Source organism: Oncorhynchus mykiss, chromosome 6, assembly GCF_013265735.2.
Source record: "Oncorhynchus mykiss isolate Arlee chromosome 6, USDA_OmykA_1.1, whole genome shotgun sequence".
Classification (NCBI taxonomy): Eukaryota; Metazoa; Chordata; class Actinopteri; order Salmoniformes; family Salmonidae; genus Oncorhynchus; species Oncorhynchus mykiss.
The window spans coordinates 78,438,249-78,461,822 of NC_048570.1; the positions used below are offsets into that span (position 1 = coordinate 78,438,249).

The 23,574-nt window shown below is 43.4% G+C and overlaps 1 protein-coding gene across 1 annotated transcript in view; it reads left to right on the forward strand.

Annotated features, from left to right (window-relative positions):
* LOC110526970 (transmembrane protein 266-like) overlaps nt 1–23,574 on the forward strand; it is an 88,501-nt gene that overhangs the window by 48,791 nt on the left and 16,136 nt on the right. Inside the window, exons 4-7 of the mRNA XM_036981010.1 lie at nt 4,979–5,133; nt 8,682–8,755; nt 11,461–11,517; nt 13,504–13,642. Of these exons, the coding sequence (XP_036836905.1) occupies nt 4,979–5,133; nt 8,682–8,755; nt 11,461–11,517; nt 13,504–13,642 (425 nt within the window). The remainder of the gene's footprint in view (nt 1–4,978; nt 5,134–8,681; nt 8,756–11,460; nt 11,518–13,503; nt 13,643–23,574) is intronic.

A 23,574-nucleotide genomic window follows, 5' to 3' on the forward strand; every position in this document is an offset into this window, starting at 1 on the left:
GAACCACAATTGACCTAGTATAACATAAGGGTGTATACATTAGTTTAACACTGGTGTTACAGTCTAAAAGCAGCATGATGGTTAGGGTCTCATGGTTTTTAGCATGGCTGTCACAGCCTACTAGGAGTGGTGGGTTGGAATCAGGCGCAGAGAGCAGGGTTGGTAAATCGTAATTTATTCTCCGGCATAAAACAGACCAGCCCAAACACAGGACCAGTCCGGAGAATACCAACATGAAACCACAACCAACAGAGTAACAAAAAACAATCCCGCACAAAACAAGGGCGGGTCAAACTACTACATATAGGGAAGCTAATTAAACCAAAATACACACAGGTGAAACTAATAAGACAAAACCAACAGACAAACGAAAAAGGGATCGGTAGCGGCTAGTAGGACGGTGACGACGACTGCCGAGCACCGCCCGAACAGGCAGGGGAGCCAACTTCGGGGGAAGTCGTGACAATGGCCATGTTTGGAGCGTAAAACAGGGATTGAGGCCTAGCAGCTGGAGTTTGTTTTAAGAAAACATCCCCTGTAGGATCTCGTTATGTATCACCAGCAGGGTCTTGAGTAAGGTGTTTATAGACACTGAACACTGAAGACATCAGAAGACTTTGTGTACACTTTATTCTTTCATTTCCAAGGTATTACTATTCTCCTAACAGCTGATCTGCGGCAGGTAGCCTATCACTTAGGAGCGTTGGGCCAGTAACCGAAAGATCAGTTGTTCGAATCCCCGAGCCGGCTAGGTGAAAAATCTATGTGCCCTTGAGCAAGGCACTTAACTCTAATTGCTCCTGTAAGATGCTTTGGACAAGAGTAACTGCCAAATGACAACAAACATGTACAAATCTGAGAAGATCTGTCAAATCTATGTCAGTTTTCTAAAATGAGCTCTAGCATGACTCCACCCTGCTGTCTGTCCCCTCTCCGTTGTGAAGATGAGATAGGAAATGAGGGGATGAGGAGATGAGGTGTCCAGGCCCAGGCTGGCATGGTGGTAACTGCATCCTGTGAGTCTGGCTGAGACATGGCCACTGACGGTAGAGAGAGAGAGAGAGCAGAGTCAACACCATCTGGACCACCATACACACTCCAGCCCCACCGAACCTCACTGAGCGCCAGAAAGATGATTGCTAACAGCGTGATTATGGCTCTATTAGATTAGCCTAGCATTGTTTACGGGCTTGTGGGTTTGCCCATGCCAAGTGTACCTACCACTACCCTCAGAGAGAGAGAGAGAGAGAGAGGAGCAGAAGGAGGTGAGGGGAACTGTTCAGCAGCTGCTGTAAGAGTCCTTTGCTCATTGCCTCGTGTTAGCCTACTCAGGGTGAAGTCTGAATGAATGGAGGAGAAAAATATGAATCCTTCAGAGAGGATGCCTGTTTGTCACTCACTGTGGTATAATTGGGCACATCCTGTAAGCACACACACACCCAAATGGTGTATCGTCCTCGTTTGCATGAGTAAGTAAGACACAGTTCATGTAACAATTCCTACATAATATTATGAGGCTCATACAGTATCACTTGCATATTCATATCCACATGTCGCTTAACATTAAGACTAAATGGCCCCATTTAAACATCTAAAGTCATTCTAGCCAAGCCTCATTCCCTACTAATGACCACAGCAGTTGCCCTCAACTGAGGATGTGATACATACAAGCATCTCTATCCTGGGAATATACAGTGGGGAGAACAAGTATTTGATACACTGCCGATTTTGCAGGTTTTCCTACTTACAAAAAATGTCTGTAATTTTTATCATAGGTACACTTCAACTGTGAGAGACGGAATCTAAAACAAAAATCCAGAAAATCACATTGTATGATTTTTAAATAATTAATTTGCATTTTATTGCATGACATAAGTATTTGATACATCAGAAAAGCAGAACTTAATATTTGGTACAGAAACCTTTGTTTGCAATTACAGAGATCATACATTTCTTGTAGTTCTTGACCAGGTTTGCACACACTGCAGCAGGGATTTTGGCCCACTCCTCCATACAGACCTTCTCCAGATCCTTCAGGTTTCGGGACTGTCGCTGGGCAATACAGACTTTCAGCTCCCTCCAAAGATTTTCTATTGGGTTCAGGTCTGGACCTTGAGATGCTTCTTATGGAGCCACTCCTTAGTTGCCCTGGCTGTGTGTTTCGGGTCGTTGTCATGCTGGAAGACCCAGCCACGACCCATCTTCAATGCTCTTACTGAGGGAAGGAGGTTGTTGGCCAAGATCTTGCGATACATGGCCCCATCCATCCTCCCCTCAATACGGTGCAGTCGTCCTGTCTCCTTTGCAGAAAAGCATCTCCAAAGAATGATGTTTCCACCTCCATGCTTCACAGTTGGGATGGTGTTCTTGGGGTTGTACTCATCCTTCTTCTTCCTCCAAACACGGCGAGTGGAGTTCAGACCAAAAAGCTTTTATTTTTGTCTCATCAGACCACATGACCTTCTGCCATGGATCATCCAGATGGTAATTGGCAAACTTCAGAGGGGCCTGGACATGTGCTGGCTTGAGCAGGGGGACCTTGCGTGCGCTGCAGGATTTTAATCCATGACGGCGTGGTGTGTTACTAATGGTTTTCTTTGAGACTGTGGTTCCAGCTCTCTTCAGGTCATTGACCAGGTCCTGCCGTGTAGTTCTGGGATGATCCCGCACCTTCCTCATGATCATTGATGCCCCACGAGGTGAGATCTTGCATGGAGCCCCAGACCGAGGGTGATTGACCGTCATCTTGAACTTCTTTCATTTTCTAATAATTGCGCCAACAGTTGTTGCCTTCTCACCAAGCTGCTTGCCTATCGTCCTGTAGCCCATCCCAGCCTTGTGCAGGTCTACAATTTTATCCCTGATGTCCTTACACAGCTCTATGGTCTTGGCCATTGTGGAGAGGTTGGAGACTGTTTGATTGAGTGTGTGGACAGGTGTCATTTATACAGGTAACGAGTTCAAACAGGTGCAGTTAATACAGGTAATGAGTGGAGAACAGGAGGGCTTCTTAAAGAAAAACTAACAGGTCTGTGAGAGCCAGAATTCTTAATGGTTGGTAGGTGATCAAATACCTATGTCATGCAATAAAATGCAAATTAATTACTTAAAAATCATACAATGTGATTTTTGTTTTAGATTCCATCTCTCACAGTTGATGTGTACCTAGGATAACATTTACAGACCTCTACATGCTTTGTAAGTAGGAAAACCTGCAAAATCGGCAGTGTATCAAATACTTGTTCTCCCCACTGTATGTGTGTGTGAAGGGGAATGCCCTGATAGCCACACGCCCAAATCCTCCAGGACTTCTCTTTTCTGCTCTGCTCCCATGCCTGTGCCTTGGTCCTATCAGTAACAGTCCAATGGCCACTCTACACAACTCCTGCCTGACTGTATAAAAATCTGATTTGGGGTCAATTCCATGTCAATGAATTTCAGTAAATTCAGGAAGTAAAATAAATAGAATTTCAGTTTACTTCTTGACTGGATTGAAATGGAATCGACACCAACCCTGATAATAAATACAGCTTTATTCCATTCCACCGCCACTGATTCTGCCCTCTGCCACTGATTCTGCCCTCTGCCACTGATTCTGTCCACCGCCACTGATTCTGCCACTGCCACTGATTCTGCCCTCTGCCACTGATTCTGCCCTCTGCCACTGATTCTGCCCTCTGCCACTGATTCTGCCCTCTGCCACTGATTCTGCCCACTGCCACTGATTCAGCCCACCGCTATTGATTCTGCCCACTGCCACTGATTCTGCCCACTGCCACTGATTCTGCCCACTGCCACTGATTCTGCTCACTGCCACTGATTCTGCCCACTGCCACTGATTCTGCCCACTGCCACTGATTCTGCCCACTGCCACTGATTGTTTTAGCTCTAATTAGCACCATGCTAGGGAATGAAGACATGATCACAGAAGTGGTGTGATTAGCCAAGCTCACTGTATGCCAGGCCCAGTGCATGGGGAGCAGTGAAAGGTGTAGAAGAGGACGAGCCAAGTTTCCATTCTGGCTGGAGCTCTGGCATCGTTTCTCCTGTCTGTCTCCCACTGCTAATAGAGGGAGGGAACAGTGGGTCTGGGAAAGAGCTCTGTATAAGATTTTATCCATGTGTTTTCTTTCATTAACTTGAAATGTGTTACTGTTGTATGGAGTCTTCTAATATATAGTCAACCCCTTCATTGCCCTCTGAATAGAGTTGCTTTACTAATCCTCTCACTGATATGCCTGAGAGACAAGTCACCAAGTCAAAGAGCCTCAGTGTCTTTCTGTCTTAATGCAGTCTCTGTTCTGTTCACACTCTTCCGCCTCCACTGCCCCGGCCCACCAAACCCAGGTTGGGTTTAGAAACTGGTTCACTACATTGCATTGATGCGGTTATATGTGTTAAATAGCACCCCCTGTTGGCAAATAGAAGGAACATCAGTCAGCATACTGGCTGGTACAGTAAGATCTTTGAAATGGTGAATACAAACCTGTGTCCGTACACAAGTACTTTCTCCCTGTCTTTGGTGTACTAACACTGACTCTCTAGTCCTTCTCTCCTCTATCCCTCTTTCCTCCTCATCTCTCCTCTATCCCTCTCTCCTCTCTCCTCTATCCCTCTCTCCTCCTCCTCTCTCCTCTATCCATCTCTCCTCCTCCTCTCTCCTCTATCCCTCTCTCCTCCTCCTCTCTCCTCTATCCCTCTCTCCTCCTCCTCTCTCCTCTATATCTCTCCTCCTCCTCTCTTCTCTATCCCTCTCTCCTCCTCCTCTCTCCTCTATCCCTCTCTCCTCCTCCTCTCCTTTATCCCTCTATCTTCCTCCTCTCTCCCACATCCCTCTCTCCTCCTCCTCTCTCCTCTATCCCTCTCTCCTCCTCTCTCCTCTATCCCTCTCTCCTCCTCTCTCCTCTATCCCTCTCTCCTCCTTTCTCCTCTCTCCTCTATCCCTCTCTCCTCCTTTCTCCTCTCTCCTTCTCTCCAGGTCTAACTGGTTGAAGCCGTGCTGTGGGCGGAGGGTAGCCCTGTGGCAGGTGTGTCTGCTCAGTGCAGGCTTCAACTGTTTCCTGGTGGCCCTGGTCATCCTGGTGGTGGTCTTCTTGACCCTGGAACTCCTCATAGACACCAAGCATCTACAATGTAACTATCTTTCCCATTGACAGTAAAGGAGGATCCTTATACACTGTGTTCTAGTGACTGTAGAAAGTTAGACTTGGGTAGTCCTGTGCTTCCTTGATTCTGTGACGCATGTTTTGGGATTACAGCCCATAGAGACAATTATCATGATGCTGCATTAACATGCGTTCCAACCTGTTTTATAAACATGATTACATTTCTTACCAATGAGAGGAAACTCCGGCGACTAAAAGGCCCATATGAGAGAGAAACAGCATTGCCAACCGGGATAGTAAATTAGTCTATGAACTGGTCTCTACTCAACAGCACTGACTGTCTGGGCAGGTGTCATCATCGCATTACATTACGGACTGTAAGCCATGGTTACGTCCCGAATGGTATCCTATCCCCTATATACTGCACTACTTTTGACCAGAACCATTTGGGCCCTGATCAAAAGTAGTGCACTATACAGGGAATAGGACACCGTTTGAGACGCACCTCAAGAGACAGGTCTGTATTGACAGATGATCCTCTCTCTGCTCTGGAGACGACAGGACACCAGTCACAGATGCATTACCATAGACTCCGACTGTCCTGGCTGTCCTGTTGCCAGCTCTGGAAAGACACATGGAGGGAGTAGGAAGAAAGGGGAGGAGGATGGGGGAGATGGGGGGATACAGGGAGATAAAGGGAGGGATAAATAGGCTGATGGACTGATGGATGGGGGAGATGGGGGGATACAGGGAGATAAAGGGAGGGATAAATGGGCTGATGGACTGATGGATGGGGAAGGAGAAGTAGAGCGGGAGCATTCACAACACTGTTAGATGGAAATGAGGAATAGTGGTAAAAGGCATGATGTAATGTCAATGCACCATTCTTCTGCCAGATTTTGAGAAAAAATAAATATGGTTGGACAGATGTAGACATTCACAGGACATGGTAGTGTTGCTCTTGATTCCATTAAGAACAAGCGTTAAAAGTGGAATCATCCTTTAAAGATATACTTCTCCTTGATGCAACCGCTGTGTCAGATTTCAAAAAAGCTTTACTGAAAAAGCACACCATGCAATAATCTGAGTACAGCGCTCAGGCACCAAAACAAGCCATACAGATACCCGCCATGTTGTGGAGTCAACAGTAGTCAGAAATAGCATTATACAGTGCCTTGCGAAAGTATTCGGCCCCCTTGAACTTTGCGACCTTTTGCCACATTTCAGGCTTCAAACATAAAGATATAAAACTGAATTTTTTTGTGAAGAATCAACAACAAGTGGGACACAATCATGAAGTGGAACGACATTTATTGCATATTTCAAACTTTTTTAACAAATCAAAAACTGAAAAATTGGCCGTGCAAAATTATTCAGCCCCTTTACTTTCAGTGCAGCAAACTCTCTCCAGAAGTTCAGTGAGGATCTCTGAATGATCCAATGTTTACCTAAATGACTAATGATGATAAATACAATCCACCTGTGTGTAATCAAGTCTCCGTATAAATGCACCTGCACTGTGATAGTCTCAGAGGTCCGTTAAAAGCGCAGAGAGCATCATGAAGAACAAGGAACACACCAGGCAGGTCCGAGATACTGTTGTGAAGAAGTTTAAAGCCGGATTTGGATACAAAAAGATTTCCCAAGCTTTAAACATCCCAAGGAGCACTGTGCAAGCGATAATATTGAAATGGAAGGGGTATCAGACCACTGCAAATCTACCAAGACCTGGCCGTCCCTCTAAACTTTCAGCTCATACAAGGAGAAGACTGATCAGAGATGCAGCCAAGAGGCCCATGATCACTCTAGATGAACTGCAGAGATCTACAGCTGAGGTGGGAGACTCTGTCCATAGGACAACAATCAGTCATATATTGCACAAATCTGGCCTTTATGGAAGAGTGGCAAGAAGAAAGCCATTTCTTAAAGATATCCATAAAAAGTGTTGTTTAAAGTTTGCCACAAGCCACCTGGGAGACACACCAAACATGTGGAAGAAGGTGCTCTGGTCAGATGAAACCAAAATTGAACTTTTTGGCAACAATGCAAAATGTTATGTTTGGCGTAAAAGCAACACAGCTGAACACACCATCCCCACTGTCAAACATGGTGGTGGCAGCATCATGGTTTGGGCCTGCTTTTCTTCAGCAGGGACAGGGAAGATGGTTAAAATTGATGGGAAGATGGATGGAGCCAAATACAGGACCATTCTGGAAGAAAACCTGATGGAGTCTGCAAAAGACCTGAGACTGGGACGGAGATTTGTCTTCCAACAAGACAATGATCCAAAACATAAAGCAAAATCTACAATGGAATGGTTCAAAAATAAACATATCCAGGTGTTAGAATGGCCAAGTGAAAGTCCAGACCTGAATCCAATCGAGAATCTGTGGAAAGAACTGAAAACTGCTGTTCACAAATGCTCTCCATCCAACCTCACTGAGCTCGAGCTGTTTTGCAAGGAGGAATGGGAAAAAATGTCAGTCTCTCGATGTGCAAAACTGATAGAGACATACCCCAAGCGACTTACAGCTGTAATCGCAGCAAAAGGTGGCGCTACAAAGTATTAACTTAAGGGGGCTGAATAATTTTGCACGCCCAATTTTTCAGTTTTTGATTTGTTAAAAAAGTTTGAAATATCCAATAAATGTCGTTCCACTTCATGATTGTGTCCCACTTGTTGTTGATTCTTCACAAAAATACAGTTTTATATCTTTATGTTTGAAGCCCGAAATGTGGCAAAAGGTCGCAAAGTTCAAGGGGGCCGAATACTTTCGCAAGGCACTGTAAATACTTACCTTTGATGATCTTCATCGGAATGCACTCCCAGGAATCGCAGTTCCACAATAAATGTTTGTTTTGTTCGATAAAGCCCATCATTTATGTCCAAATACCTCCTTTTTGTTTGCGCGTTTAGTTCACAAATCCAAATTCAGGAGGCACAGGCACTTAGTCCAGACGAAAAGTCAAAAAGTTCCATTACAGTTCGTAGAAATATGTCAAACGATGTATAGAATCAATCTTTAGGATTTTTTTATCATAAATCTTCAATAATATTCCACCAGGACAATTCCTTTGCCTTTAGAAATGAAAAGGAACACAGCTCACTCTCACGGCTGCGCACATGACTTAGCTCATGGCATTCTGCCAGACCTCTTAGCCAAACAGCTCTTATTCGCTCCCCCTTCACAGTTGAAGCCTGAAACAAGGTTCTAAAGACTGTTGACATCTAGTGGAAGCCGTAGGAAGTGCAATCGGACCAAATTTACACTGTATCTTGGATAGGCAAAGACTTGAAAAACTACAAACCTCAGATTTCCCACTTCCGGGTTGGAATTTTTCCCAGGTTTTTGCCTGCCATATGAGTTAGGTTATACTCACAGACATCATTCAAACAGTTTTAGAAACTTCAGGGTGTTTTCTATCCAAATATACTAATAATATGCATATCTTAGCTTCTGGGCCTGAGTAGCAGGCAGTTTACTCTGGGCACCTTATTCATCCAAGCTACTCAATACTGCCCCCCAGCCATAAGAAGTTAAGATACACATTTTTCTCATTTGTTATTTATTCCAGTTGCCAATGCTATTCAATTTGCCAGCGTCATCCATTGGATCAGCCTTGCCATCCTTTCACTCTTCTTCACTGAGGTAATGACACACACACACACACACACACACACACACACACACACACACACACACACTCACACACACACACACACACACACACACACACACACACACACACACACACACACACACACACACACACACACACACACATAGGGTTAAGTAATAATTCAAGAGGAGGTTAACAAGGTTTAGGGCTTGGGTTACAGTCATATGATCCACCCAACACCTTATACCACTCCCTGACACTATAGATGAAAGGTGTCAGATGGGAATGGTATTCAAGGTCTATATATTAAAAACTAAACTATAGTTACTGTAACTATAGAGACCGTGACTTATTAAATGGTCATAATAATAATATTTTAATATATATTTTAATATTTAATAATATCCACCAATCAGAGAATGTCCTTCTCTGCTTCTCTCTTTCAGTGGAGCCGTTGTTGTCACAATGTGCTACTACTGTATGATGAATGAGACAGGCCACTTTTACATTGTCACCCTTTCATCATGATTAGATTGTAACTCTATCATTTTCCTTTTCAAAATAAAGGACCCTCCCAACCCCGATTAGAATGTAACTCTATCATCCTCCTTTTCAAAATAAAATAACTTTCCAACCCCGATTAGAATGTAACTCTATCATCCTCCTTTTCAAAATAAAGGACCCCCCCAACCCAACACTAGTGTGTGTTACTGTACATACAGTAGATGTATGTAATGGATCAGGTAAGATCAGACAATTAGGAGGGCCATTGTACAGTGTCCAGGATCAATATCCTTTCCCACATTCTAATTGATCGAAAGACTTGTAAAAAGTACCCTACAGTAACACATACTAGTGTTGGGTTGGGGGGGTCCTTTATACACTTAGGTTGTCATTAAAACTCATTTTTCAACCACTCCACTAATTTCTTGTTAACAAACTGTAGTTTTGGTAAGTCAGTTAGGACATCTACTTTGTGCATGACACAAGTAATTTTTCCAACAATTATTTACAGATTTACAGACAGATGATTTAACTTATAATTCACGGTATCACAATTCCGGTGGGTCAGAAGTTTACATACACTAAGTTGACTGTGCCTTTAAACAGCTTGGAAAATTGCAGAAAATATTTTCATATCTTTAGAAGCTTCTGATAGGCTAATTGACATCATTTGAGTCAAATGGAGGTGTACCTGTGGATGTATTTCAAGGCCTACCTTCAAACTCAGTGCCTTTTTGCTTGACATCATTGGAAAATCAAAAAGAATCAGCCAAAACCTCAGAAAAACAATTGTAGACCTCCACAAGTCTGGTTCATCCTTGGGATGAATTTCCAAATGCCTGAAGGTACCACGTTCATCTGTACAAACAATAGTATGCAAGTATAAACACCATGGGCCAACGCAGCCGTCATACCACTCAGGAAGGAGACGGGTTCTGTCTCCTAGAGATGAACTTACTTTGGTGTGAAAAGTGCAAATCAATTCCAGAACAAAAGCGAAGGACCTTGTGAAGATGCTGGAGGAAACAGTTACAAAAGTAAAAACGAGTCCTATATCAACAGAACCTGAAAGGCCGCTCAGCAAGGAAGAAGCCACTGCTCCAAAACCGTCATAAAAAAGCCAGACAACGGTTTTCAACTGCACATGGGGACGAAGATCGTACTTTTTGGAGAAATGTCCTCTGGTCTGATTAAACAAAAAGATACCTGTTTGGTCATAATGACCATCGTTATGTTTGGAGGAAAAAGGAGGAGGCTTGCAAGCCAAAGAACACCATCCCAACCGTGAAGCACAGGGGGTGGCAGCATCATGTTGTGGGGGTGCTTTGCTGCAGGAGGGACTGGTGCACAACACAAAATAGATGGCATCATGAGGTAGGAAAATTATGTGGATATATTGAAGCAACATCTCAAGACATCAGTCAGGAAGTTAAAGCTTGGTTGCAAATGGGTCTTCCAAATGGACAATGACCCCAATCATACTTCCAAAGTTGTGGCAAAATGGCTTAAGGACAACAAAGTCAAGGTGTTGGATTGGCCATCACAAAGCCCTGACCTCAATCCCATAGAACATTTGTGGGCAGAACTGGAAAAGCGTGTGTGAGCAAGGAGGCCTATACAAACCTGACTCAGTTACACCAGCTCTGTCAGGAGGTATGGGCCAAAATTCACCCAACTTATTGTGGGAAGCTTGTGGAAGGCTACCTGGAACGTTTTACCCAAGTTAAACAATTTAAAGACAATGCTACCAAATACTAATTGAGTGTATGCATACTTCTGACCCACTAGGTATCTGATGAAAGATATAAAGCTGAAAGAAATCATTCCCTCTACTATTATTCTGACATTTCACATTCTTAAAATAAAGTGGTGATCCTAACTGACCTAAGACAGGGAATTTTTTACTAGGATTAAATGTCAGGAATTGTGAAAAACTGAGTTTAAATATATTTGGCTAAAGTGTATGTAAACTTCCGACTTCAACTGTATATGTTACTTTCTGTGACCATGTAGAATAGGAAGGCTTGAGTCAAAGAAAGCCTACGTTCACAGCAACAGTATAAAAATGGAGACTGTAACTTGTTCCGTCTTTTTTTGTCCATATTCAAATGATGTTTCAGAATGTGTTGAAACCTGAGGAGAGTGAGAATATTTCACCTTGTCATGGGAGAGGTTGTATTTGGCTTTTCTCCTCCCCTTCCATCCTTTCTCGCTCTCCCTCTTTTCACAGACTGTCTTCAGGATTGTAGTCCTTGGGATTTGGGACTACATTGAGAACAAAGTAGAGGTAAGATTAATTACGTAAGCTTCATAGCAAGTACTGAAAATATAATAACTTTCCCTCGAGAAATCATGAGTTTTATCATTGAACTATTTTTTTCTTCCACAAATCAATTCACATTACAATTGTTAAATGTTAAATGCTGCCAAAAAGTGTACGTGCATTATAATCTTCCTCATATAATAAACCTCAATGTAATATCTCCTAATGACAATGTGTAATATCACCTAATGACAATGTGTAATATCACCTAATGACAGTGTGTAATATCTCCTAATGACAATGTGTAATATCTCCTAATGACAGTGTGTAATATCTCCTAATGACAGTGTGTAATATCTCCTAATGACAGTGTGTAATATCTCCTAATGACAGTGTGTAATATCTCCTAATGACAGTGTGTAATATCTCCTAATGACAGTGTGTAATATCTCCTAATGACAGTGTGTAATATCTCCTAATGACAGTGTGTAATATCTCCTAATGACAGTGTGTAATATCTCCTAATGACAGTGTGTAATATCTCCTAATGACAGTGTGTAATATCTCCTAATGACAATGTGTAATATCTCCTAATGACAGTGTGTATTATCTCCTCATAACAGCGTGTAATATCTCCTAATGGCAGTGTGTATTATCTCCTCATAACAGCGTGTAATATCTCCTAATGACAGTGTGTAATATCTCCTAATGACAGTGTGTAATATCTCCTCATAACAGCGTGTAATATCTCCTAATGACAGTGTGTAATATCTCCTAATGACAGTGTGTAATATCTCCTCATAACAGCGTGTAATATCTCCTAATGACAGTGTGTAATATCTCCTAATGACAGTGTGTAATATCTCCTCATAACAGCGTGTAATATCTCCTAATGACAGTGTGTAATATCTCCTAATGACAATGTGTAATATCTCCTAATGACAGTGTGTAATATCTCCTCATAACAGCGTGTAATATCTCCTCATAACAGCGTGTAATATCTCCTAATGACAGTGTGTAATATCTCCTAAAAACAATGTGTAATTTCTCCTAATGACAGTGTGTAATATCTCCTCATAACAGCGTGTAATATCTCCTCATAACAGCGTGTAATATCTCCTAATGACAGTGTGTAATATCTCCTAATGACAATGTGTAATATCTCCTAATAACAGCGTGTAATATCACCTAATGACAGCGTGTAATTTCTCCTAATGACAGTGTGTAATATCTCCTAATAACAGCGTGTAATATCTCCTCATAACAGCGTGTAATATCTCCTAATGACAGTGTGTAATATCTCCTAATGACAATGTGTAATTTCTCCTAATGACAATGTGTAATATCTCCTAATAACAGCGTGTAATATCTCCTCATAACAGCGTGTAATATCTCCTAATGACAGTGTGTAATATCTCCTAATGACAATGTGTAATATCACCTAATGACAGTGTGTAATATCTCCTAATGACAATGTGTAATATCTCCTAATGACAGTGTGTAATATCTCCTAATGACAGTGTGTAATATCTCCTAATGACAATGTGTAATATCACCTAATGACAATGTGTAATATCTCCTAATGGCAGTGTGTATTATCTCCTAATAACAGTGTGTAATATCTCCTAATAACAGCGTGTCATATCTCCTAATGACAGTGTGTAATATCTCCTAATGACAATGTGTAATATCACCTAATGACAATGTGTAATATCTCCTAATGACAGTGTGTATTATCTCCTAATAACAGCGTGTAATATCTCCTAATGACAGTGTGTAATATCTCCTAATGACAGTGTGTAATATCTCCTAATGACAGTGTGTAATATCTCCTAATGACAATGTGTAATATCTCCTAATGACAGTGTGTATTATCTCCTAATAACAGCGTGTAATATCTCCTAAGGCTGTGACAGTGTGGCATGTGATGTGTGTTTGTGTGTACCCATGCCTGCATGTGTGGGCATGTTTGTGTGCTTGCGTGTGTGTATGTGTGTCTGCTCCCTGCAGGTGTTTGACGGGGCAGTCATCGTATTGTCCCTGGCCCCTATGGTAGCCTCCACGGTAGCCAACGGCCCCAGCAGTCCCTGGGACGCCATCAGCCTCATCATCACCCTGCGCATCTGGAGGGTCAAGAGAATCATCGACGGTGAGACCGAGGGTGGAGCAGACGAGACGCTCCCTTGTGCTCCTTCTTCCCCTATCTATCTATCTATCTATCTATCTATCTATCTATCTATCTATCTATCTATCTATCTATCTATCTGTCTGTCTGTCTGTCTGTCTGTCTGTCCGTCCGTCCGTCCGTCCGTCCGTCCGTCCGTCCGTCCGTCCGTCCGTCCGTCCGTCCGTCCGTCTGTCTGTCTGTCTGTCCGTCTGTCTGTCCAGTCTAGTCTAGTCCAGTCAAAGCCCTGCTGGTGGATGTCTTACTAGAGTCATCCTGACCTAGGTGAAGTCATCGTCCCTCTCAGTCAACAGCTTCCCTTAGTGTTCTTGGTATTACTCTTAGATGGATGGTTAGTTAGTTTGGTATGATTGGTTCTAGTGAGATATTATTGAAAAATTCAACAACCTTACATTGTACCAACAGATGACTTTGAACTTGAACTATCAGTCCTTAATTATTACACCTGACTGATCTTCTACGAGAGGGACTACGTCTGGGATACGTGGTTGTCTCACCTAGCTATCTGCAGATGAATGCACTTTGTAAGTCTGCTAAATGACAGAAATGTAAAAAAAATATTATATTTTTGATTCACAATTTTAGCGCTAAATTCTAAAATATCATACTTCACCTAAGGATGATAAAGTCTTTTGCTTATTCAATACATGATTGGCAGCACGACCCCATTCTCCCCATGATTATACACATTATTTACTATTCACAACAATATAATTATTGATCGTCCATTGGAGTAAATTTCCACCCGTTCACCTACATAAACTGTTATTGATCCTAAGCCCTGTTTAAACAGATTTAGAAAAGCCATGATAATGACTATACTGGCTGTTCTATGTTATGCTAATGTAATGCAGATTGATTTCTAACAGGAGGTCACCCTCAGTCTCAGTGAGAGCTGTGCATGATCAACCTACAGACCTCAGTCTCAGTGAGAGCTGTGCATGATCAACCTACAGACCTCAGTCTCAGTGAGAGCTGTGCATGATCAACCTACAGACCTCAGTCTCAGTGAGAGCTGTGCATCATCAACCTACAGACGTCAGTCTCAGTGAGAGCTGTGCATGATCAACCTACAGACCTCAGTCTCAGTGAGAGCTGTGCATGATCAACCTACAGACCTCAGTCTCAGTGAGAGCTGTGCATGATCAACCTACAGGCCTCAGTCTCAGTGAGAGCTGTGCATGATCAACCTACAGACCTCAGTCTCAGTGAGAGCTGTGCATGATCAACCTACAGACGTCAGTCTCAGTGAGAGCTGTGCATGATCAACCTACAGACCTCAGTCTCAGTGAGAGCTGTGCATGATCAACCTACAGACCTCAGTCTCAGTGAGAGCTGTGCGTGATCAACCTACAGACCTCAGTCTCAGTGAGAGCTGTGCATGATCAACCTACAGACCTCAGTCTCAGTGAGAGCTGTGCGTGATCAACCTACAGACCTCAGTCTCAGTGAGAGCTGTGCATGATCAACCTACAGACCTCAGTCTCAGTGAGAGCTGTGCGTGATCAACCTACAGACCTCAGTCTCAGTGAGAGCTGTGCATGATCAACCTACAGACCTCAGTCTCAGTGAGAGCTGTGCATGATCAACCTACAGACCTCAGTCTCTCTAGCTATAGACAGTATACTTACATGACCTCACCTTCAGCTCTGCGTGTCTGATTGACCAATCTCCAGACCAGAAACAGTGTACATACAGTACATCACCTATGTAATCTACATAAGTTTACATAGACCTACATAAGTCTACATAGACCTACATACACTGACTGAGTGTACAAAACATTAAGGACACCTGCTATTTCTGTGACACAGACGGACCAGGTGAATCCAGGTGAAAGGTATGATCCCTTATTGATGTCACTTGTTAAATCCCCTTGAAGGGGAGGAGAAAGGTTAAATAATGATTTTTAAGCCTTGAGACATTGAGACATGGATTGTGTGTGTGCACCATTCAGAGGGTGAATGGGTGAGACAAAATATTTAGGTGCCTTTGAACAAGGTATGGCGGTAGTTGCCAGGCGCACCAGTTTGTGTCAAGAACTGCAATTGTGCTGGGTTTTTCATGCTCAACAGTTTCCCGTGTTTTTCAAGAACGGTTCACCACCCAAAGGACATCCAGCCAACTTGACACAACTGTGGGAAACATGGGCCAGTATCCCTGTGGAATTGCGCTAGCGAATTGAGGCTGTTTTGAGGGCAAAAGGGGGGGGTCAACTGAATTTTAGGAAGGTGGTCCTTAATGTTTTCATACCCTCAGTGTCAGAGCTACATAGAATATGAAATACTGTACATATAGTTTGTACTAGTATTTTTGCCAATACAGGTGAAGTTAACTAATTTGTCAGCTCTGCATGCTAAATACGATATTAGCATTTTGAGAAAGTACGTTCAAATCCAACACTAGTCATATCAGAAAATGGTGCCGTAATCATGATGTGGTACATCTAAAGCATGTTAAGTTGTTTTTAGACTTCAACAGAAGAAACGCCCAACGGCATTGATTCATTCTGCAGCAATTCAATCACTATAGAGAACAACTTAGTCCTTCACATTCCTTCACAGTATCTGTCTCCAGGCGTGTTTGTTTACATGTGTTTGAGTGATTGAGTTGGGTAGTTAGGCAGCCAGCCACGCTCAGCAAGAACATCAAACTCACACCTATACAGTAAGTGCAGGAGAGTGGAGAGCAACATCGATTACACACCAAGAAATATGTAATAAATTAGAATACATTCTTTCCTCTTTCACTGAAAAAGTATCAGATAAATGAATGGTGGGAGAGAGAGAGAGGGAGAGGGAGACAGACAGGGAGAGAGAGATAGACAGAGAGAGGGAGACAGACAGGGAGAGAGAGATAGACAGAGAGAGAGAAAGAGAGTGGGGAGTGAGGGAGGGAGAGACAGAGAGAGAGAAGGGCAGAGAGAGGGGGTAGGAGTAGAGAGTGAGATGGTGAGAGAGAGAGAAAGCCCTTGAATTGAATTGAGAGAGAGAGGTGTGGAGGCCAGGGGCTTTGCACTTGGCCTGAGCTAAGAGGTGAAAGTGGAAAAGGCTCTTGTGACAGAGGTGCTGTGGAATCAACCATGGTGCGAATGACACTGTTGCTTGGCATGTCCTGCCATGCCAGCAGCTGTCAGCACTCACACGCACGCACGCACACACACACACACACACACACACACACACACACACACACAGTACACCAGCCGTCTTTGACATGCTTGTTATAGCCATGCACAAATTGGGCAGCTAATAATCCCCCACTTCAGCTTCCCCTTGGTGAATGTGAATTTGGCTGTGCCTGCCTGCCCCCTCTGCTCTGCTCCCTTCCCCTTGTTAAGTGTGAGTTCTGCTGTGCCTGTCTCCCCCCTTTGCTCTCCCCGGCCCTGAGTTCCACTGTTTCATCCTCCCCCCTCTGCTCTCCCCACCATACATTCTGCTGTGCTCTTCCGGCCTGCCCCCTCTGCTGTCTCCCTTCCTCTTCCTGCGTATTGACAGCTCTATTAATAGGCTATGGGAGAGCAGAACAGAGCAGAGCTGCCATAGAGAGATGGCTGCAGGCACTGCCTGCTGTCAGTAGTTCACTAGTAGGTCTCCTCTGCTGTAGAGGGCTTAGTTATTCACTCTGCTGCTTCCCAGTCTGTATGGCCTACTAATGTGGCCCTACTCAGGAGAGACAGCAGTAGCAGGAGAGCAGCTGTGCACTAGGTCACCGTGTAGAACAGAAGAGGGAATATTACTCAGCTGAAGTCAATAACACAGCATGCGGACTTCTATGTCTTGCGTGTTTAAATAGCACATGTATTGGAGTTGCTCATGAATGCGTGTGTGCATGTGTTTGGTTTTGAGAGAAGATATGGTCTAATCCTGTCTCTCTCGCTCCCCTTTCGCTTCCCTCTCTCTCTCTCTCTCTCTCTCTCTCTCTCTCTCTCTCTTCCCTCTCTTCTCTCTCTGTCTCTTCGCTCTTTATCTGTCTCTTCCTTCTCTCTGTCTCTCTCTCTCTCTGTCGCTTCCCTCTATCTGTCTCTTCTCTCTATCTCCCTATCTATTCTCTCTCTCTCTGTTTCTTCCCTCTCTCTCTCTCTCTCTGTCGCGTCCCACTATCTCTCTCCTCTCTATCTCTTCTCTATCTGTCTCTTCCCTCTCTCTCTCTCTCTTCTCTTCTCTCTCTCTCTTCTCTCCTCTATCTGTCTCCTCTCTCTCTTTCTCTCTCTCTCTCTCTCTCTCTCTCTCTCTCTCTCTCTCTCTCTCTCTCTCTCTCTCTCTCAATTCAATTACATTTATTGGCATGGGAAACATGTGTTAACATTGCCAAAGCAGGTGAGGTAGATAATATACAAAAGTGAAATAAACAATAAAAATTAACAGTAAACATTACGCATACAACAATAAAGACATTACAAATGTCATATTACGTACAGTGTTGCTGGTTAAGGGTACACAAGGGAAAATAAATAAGCATAAATATGGGTTGTATTTACAATGGTGTTTGTTCTTCACTGGTTGCCCTTTTCTTGTGGCAACAGGTCACAAACCTTGCTGCTGTGATGGCACACTGTGTAATCTGAGGAAAATATGTGTCTCTAATATGGTCATACATTGGACAGGAGGTTAGGAAGTGCAGCTCAGTTTCCACCTCATTTTGTGGGCAGTGTGCACATAGCCTGTCTTCTCTTGAGAGCCATGTCTGCCTATGGCGGCCTTTCTCAATAGCAAGGCTATGCTCACTGAGTCTGTACATAGTCAAAGCTTTCCTTAAGTTTGGGTCAGTAACAGTGGTCAGGTATTCTGCCACTGTGTACTCTCTGTTTAGGGCCAAATAGCTATCTAGTTTGCTCTGTTTTTTTTGTTAATTCTTTCCAATGAGTCAAGTAATTATCTTTTTGTTTTCTCATGATTTGATTGGGTCTAATTGTGCTGCTGTCCTGGGGCTCTGTTGGGTCTGTTTGTGTTTGTGAACAGAGCCCCAGGACCAGCTTGCTTAGGGGACTCTTCTCCAGGTTCATCTCTCTGTAGGTGATGGCTTTGTTATGGAAGGTTTGGGAATCACTTCCTTTTAGGTTGTTGTAGAATTTAATGGCTCTTTTCTGGATTTTGATAATTAGTGGGTATCAGCCTAATTCTGCTCTGCATGCATTATTTGGTGTTCTTCATTGTACACTGAGGATATTTTTGCAGAATTCTGCATGCAGAGTCTCAATTTGGTGTTTGTCCCATTTTGTGAAGTCTTGGTTGGTGAGCGGAACCCCAGACCTCACAAACATAAAGGGCAATGGGCTCTATGACTGATTCAAGTATTTTTAGCCAGATCCTAATTCTCTTCAGATCCTAATTCCAAGCAGACACATCGATGGCTCTGAACTAACTTTATTTGACTCTTTGCAAACTGGAATCCACACATCCTGAGGCTGCATTCATTGTAGCTGGGGATTTTAACAAGGCTAATCTGAAAACAAGACTCCCTAAATTGTATCAGCATATCGATTGCGCAACCAGGGCTGGTAAAACCTTGGATCATTGCTATTCTAACTTCCGCGATGCATATAAGGCCCTCCCCCACCCTCCTTTCGGAAAAGCTGACCACGACTCCATTTTGTTGCTCCCTGCCTACAGACAGAAGCTAAAACAAGAAGCTCCCACGCTGAGGTCTGTTCAACGCTGGTCCGACCAATCTGATTCCACGCTCCAAGACTGCTTCCATCACATGGACTGGGATATGTTTCGTATTGCGTCAAACAACAACATTGATGAATACGCTGATTCGGTGAGCGAGTTCATTAGAACGTGCGTTGAAGATGTCGTTCCCATAGCAACGATTAAAACATTCCCAAACCAGAAACCGTGGATTGATGGCAGCATTCGCGTGAAACTGAAAGCACGAACCACTGCTTTTAATCAGGGCAAGGTGACTGGTAACATGACCGAATACAAACAGTGTAGCTATTCCCTCCGCAAGGCAATCAAACAAGCTAAGCGTCAGTATAGAGACAAAGTAGAATCGCAATTCAACGGCTCAGACACAAGAGGAATGTGGCAGGGTCTACAGTCAATCACGGATTACAAAAAGAAAACCAGCCCAGTCACGGATCAGGATGCCTTGCTCCCAGGCAGACTAAATAACTATTTTGCCCGCTTTGAGGACAATACAGTGCCACTGACACAGCCCGCAACCAAAACATGCGGACTCTCCTTCACTGCAGCCGAGGTGAGTAAAACATTTAAACGTGTTAACCCTCGCAAGGCTGCAGGCCCAGACGGCATCCCCAGCCGCGCCCTCAGAGCATGCGCAGACCAGCTGGCTGGTGTGTTTACGGACATATTCAATCAATCCCTATCCCAGTCTGTTGTTCCCACATGCTTCAAGAGGGCCACCATTGTTCCTGTTCCCAAGAAAGCTAAGGTAACTGAGCTAAACGACTACCGCCCCGTAGCACTCACTTCCGTCATCATGAAGTGCTTTGAGAGACTAGTCAAGGACCATATCACCTCCACCCTACCTGACACCCTAGACCCACTCCAATTTGCTTACCGCCCAAATAGGTCCACAGACGATGCAATCTCAACCACACTGCACACTGCCCTAACCCATCTGGACAAGAGGAATACCTATGTCAGAATGCTGTTCATCGAGACCCTGGGTCTCGACCCCGCCCTGTGCAACTGGGTACTGGACTTCCTGATGGGCCGCCCCCAGGTGGTGAGGGTAGGTAACAACATCTCCACCCCGCTGATCCTCAACACTGGGGCCCCACAAGGGTGCGTTCTGAGCCCTCTCCTGTACTCCCTGTTCACCCACGACTGAGTGGCCATGCACGCCTCCAACTCAATCATCAAGTTTGCGGACGACACAACAGTGGTAGGCTTGATTATCAACAACGACGAGACGGCCTACAGGGAGGAGGTGAGGGCCCTCGCAGTGTGGTGTCAGGAAAATAACCTCACACTCAACGTCAACAAAACTAAGGAGATGATTGTGGACTTCAGGAAACAGCAGAGGGAACACCCCCTATCCACATCGATGGAACAGTAGTGGAGAGGGTAGTAAGTTTTAAGTTCCTCGGCGTACACATCACAGACAAACTGAATTGGTCCACCCACACAGACAGCATAGTGAAGAAGGCGCAGCAGCGCCTCTTCAACCTCGGGAGGCTAAAGAAATTCGTCTTGTCACCAAAAGCACTCACAAGCGTCTACAGATGCACAATCGAGAGCATCCTGTCGGGCTGTATCACTGCCTGGTACAGCAACAAAGCTGGGACCGAGAGACTGAAAAACAGCTTCTATCTCAAGGCCATCAGACTGTTAAACAGCCACCACTAACATTGAGTGTCTGCTGCCAACACACTGACTCAACTCCAGCCACTTTAATAATGGGAATTGATGTAAAATATATCACTAGCCACTTTAAACAATGCTACTTAATATAATGTTTACATACCCTACATTATTTATCTCATATATATACGTATATACTGTACTCTATATAATCTACTGCATCTTTATTTAATACATGTATCACTAGCCACTTTAAACTATGCCACTTTGTTTACATACTCATCTCATATGTATACACTGTACTCGATACCATCTACTGCATCTTGCCTATGCCGCTCTGTACCATCACTCATTCATATATCTTTATGTACATATTCTTTATCCCTTTACACTTGTGTGTATAAGGTAGTAGTTTGGAATTGTTAGCTAGATTACTCGTTGGTTATTACTGCATTGTCGGAACTAGAAGCACAAGCATTTCGCTACACTCGCATTAACATCTGCTAACCATGTGTATGTGACAAATAAAATTTGATTTGATTTGATGTTGAATTTGATGTTCCTTTTGATGGCATAGAATGCCCTTCTTGCCTTGTCTCTCAGATCATTCACAGCTTTGTGGAATTTACCTGTGCCGCTGATGTTTAGGCCAAGGTATGTATAGTTTTTTGTGTGCTCTAGGGCAATGGTGTCTAGATGGAATTTGTATTTGTGGTCCTGGCGACTGGGCCTTTTTTGGAACACCATTATTTTGGTCTTACTGAGATTTACTGTCAGGGCCCAGGTCTGGCAGAATCTGTGCAGAATATCTAGGTGCTGCTGTAGGCCCTCCTTGGTTGGTGACAGAAGCACCAGATTATCAGCAAACAGTAGACATTTGACTTCAGATTCTAGTAGGGTGAGGCCAGGTGCTGCAGACCTTTCTAGTGCCTGCGCCAATTCGTTGATATATATGTTGAAGAAGTTGGGGCTTAAGCTGCATCCCTGTCTCACCCCACGGCCCTGTGGGAAGAAATTTGTGTTTTTTGCCAATTTTAACCGCACACTTGTTGTTTGTGTACATGGATTTTATAATGTCATATGTTTTACCCCCAACACCACTTTCCATCAATTTGTATAGCAGACCCTCATGCCAAATTGAGTCGAAGGCTTTTTTGAAATCAACAAAGCATTAGAAGACTTTGCCTTTGTTTTGATTTGTTTGTTTGTCAATTAGGGTGTGCAGGGTGAATACATGGTCTGTTGTACGGTAATTTTGTTAAAAGCCAATTTGACATTTGCTCAGTACATTGTTTTCATTGAGGAAATGTACGAGTCTGCTGTTAATGATAATGCAGAGGATTTTCCCAAGGTTACTGTTGACGCTTATCCCACGGTAGTTATTGGGGTCAAATTTGTCTCCACTTTTGTGGATTGGGGTGATCAGTCCTTGGTTCCAAATATTGGGGAAGATGCCAGAGCTAAGGATGATGTTGAAGAGTTTTAGTATAGCCAATTGGAATTTGTTGTCTGTATATTTGATCATTTCATTGAGGACACCATCAACACCACAGGCCTTTTTGGGTTGGAGGGTTTTTATTTTGTCCTGTAGCTTATTCAATGTAATTGGAGAATCCAGTGGGTTCTGGTAGTCTTTAATAGTTGATTCTAAGATTTGTATTTGATCATGTATATGTTTTTGCTCTTTATTCTTTGTTATAGAGCCAAAAAGATTAGAGAAGGGGTTTACCCATACATCTCCATTTTGGATAGATCATTCTTTGCGTTGTTGTTTGTTTAGTGTTTTCCAATTTTCCCAGAAGTGGTTAGAGTCTATGGATTTTTCAATTACATTGAGCTGATTTCTGATGTGCTGTTCCTTCTTTTTCCGTAGTGTATTTCTGTATTGTTTTAGTGATTCACCATAGTGAAGGCGTAGACTCAGGTTTTCCGGGTCTCTATGTTTTTGGTTGGACAGGTTTCTCAATTTCTTTCTTAGCTTTTTGCATTCTTCATCAAACCATTTGTCATTGTTGTTAATTTTCTTCGGTTTTCTATTTGAGATTTTTAGATTTGATAGGGAAGCTGAGAGGTCAAATATACTGTTAGGATATTCTGCCAAGTTTCACTATTACAGTGAAACATTTTACCCAGGAAATTGTCTCAAAGGGATTGAATTTGTTGTTGCCTAATTGTTTTTTGGTAGGTTTCCAAACTGCATTCCTTCCATCTATAGCATTTCTTAATGTTACTCAGTTCCTTTGGCTTTGATGCCTCATGATTGAGTATTGCTCTGTTCAAGTAGACTGTGATTTTGCTGTGGTCTGATAGGGGTGTCAATGGGCTGACTGTGAATGCTCTGAGAGACTCTGGGTTGAGGTCAGTGATAAAGTAGTCTACAGTACTACTGCCAAGAAATTAGCTATACGTGTACCTACCATAGGAGTCCCCTCGAAGCCTACCATTGACTATGTACATACCCAGCGTGCGACAGAGCTGCAGGAGTTGTGACCCGTTTTTGTTGGTTATGTTGTCATAGTTGTGCCTAGGGGGGCATATGTGGGAGGGAATGCTGTCACCTCCAGGCAGGTGTTTGTCCCCCTGTGTGCTGAGGGTGTCAGGTTCTTGTCTGGTTTTGGCCTT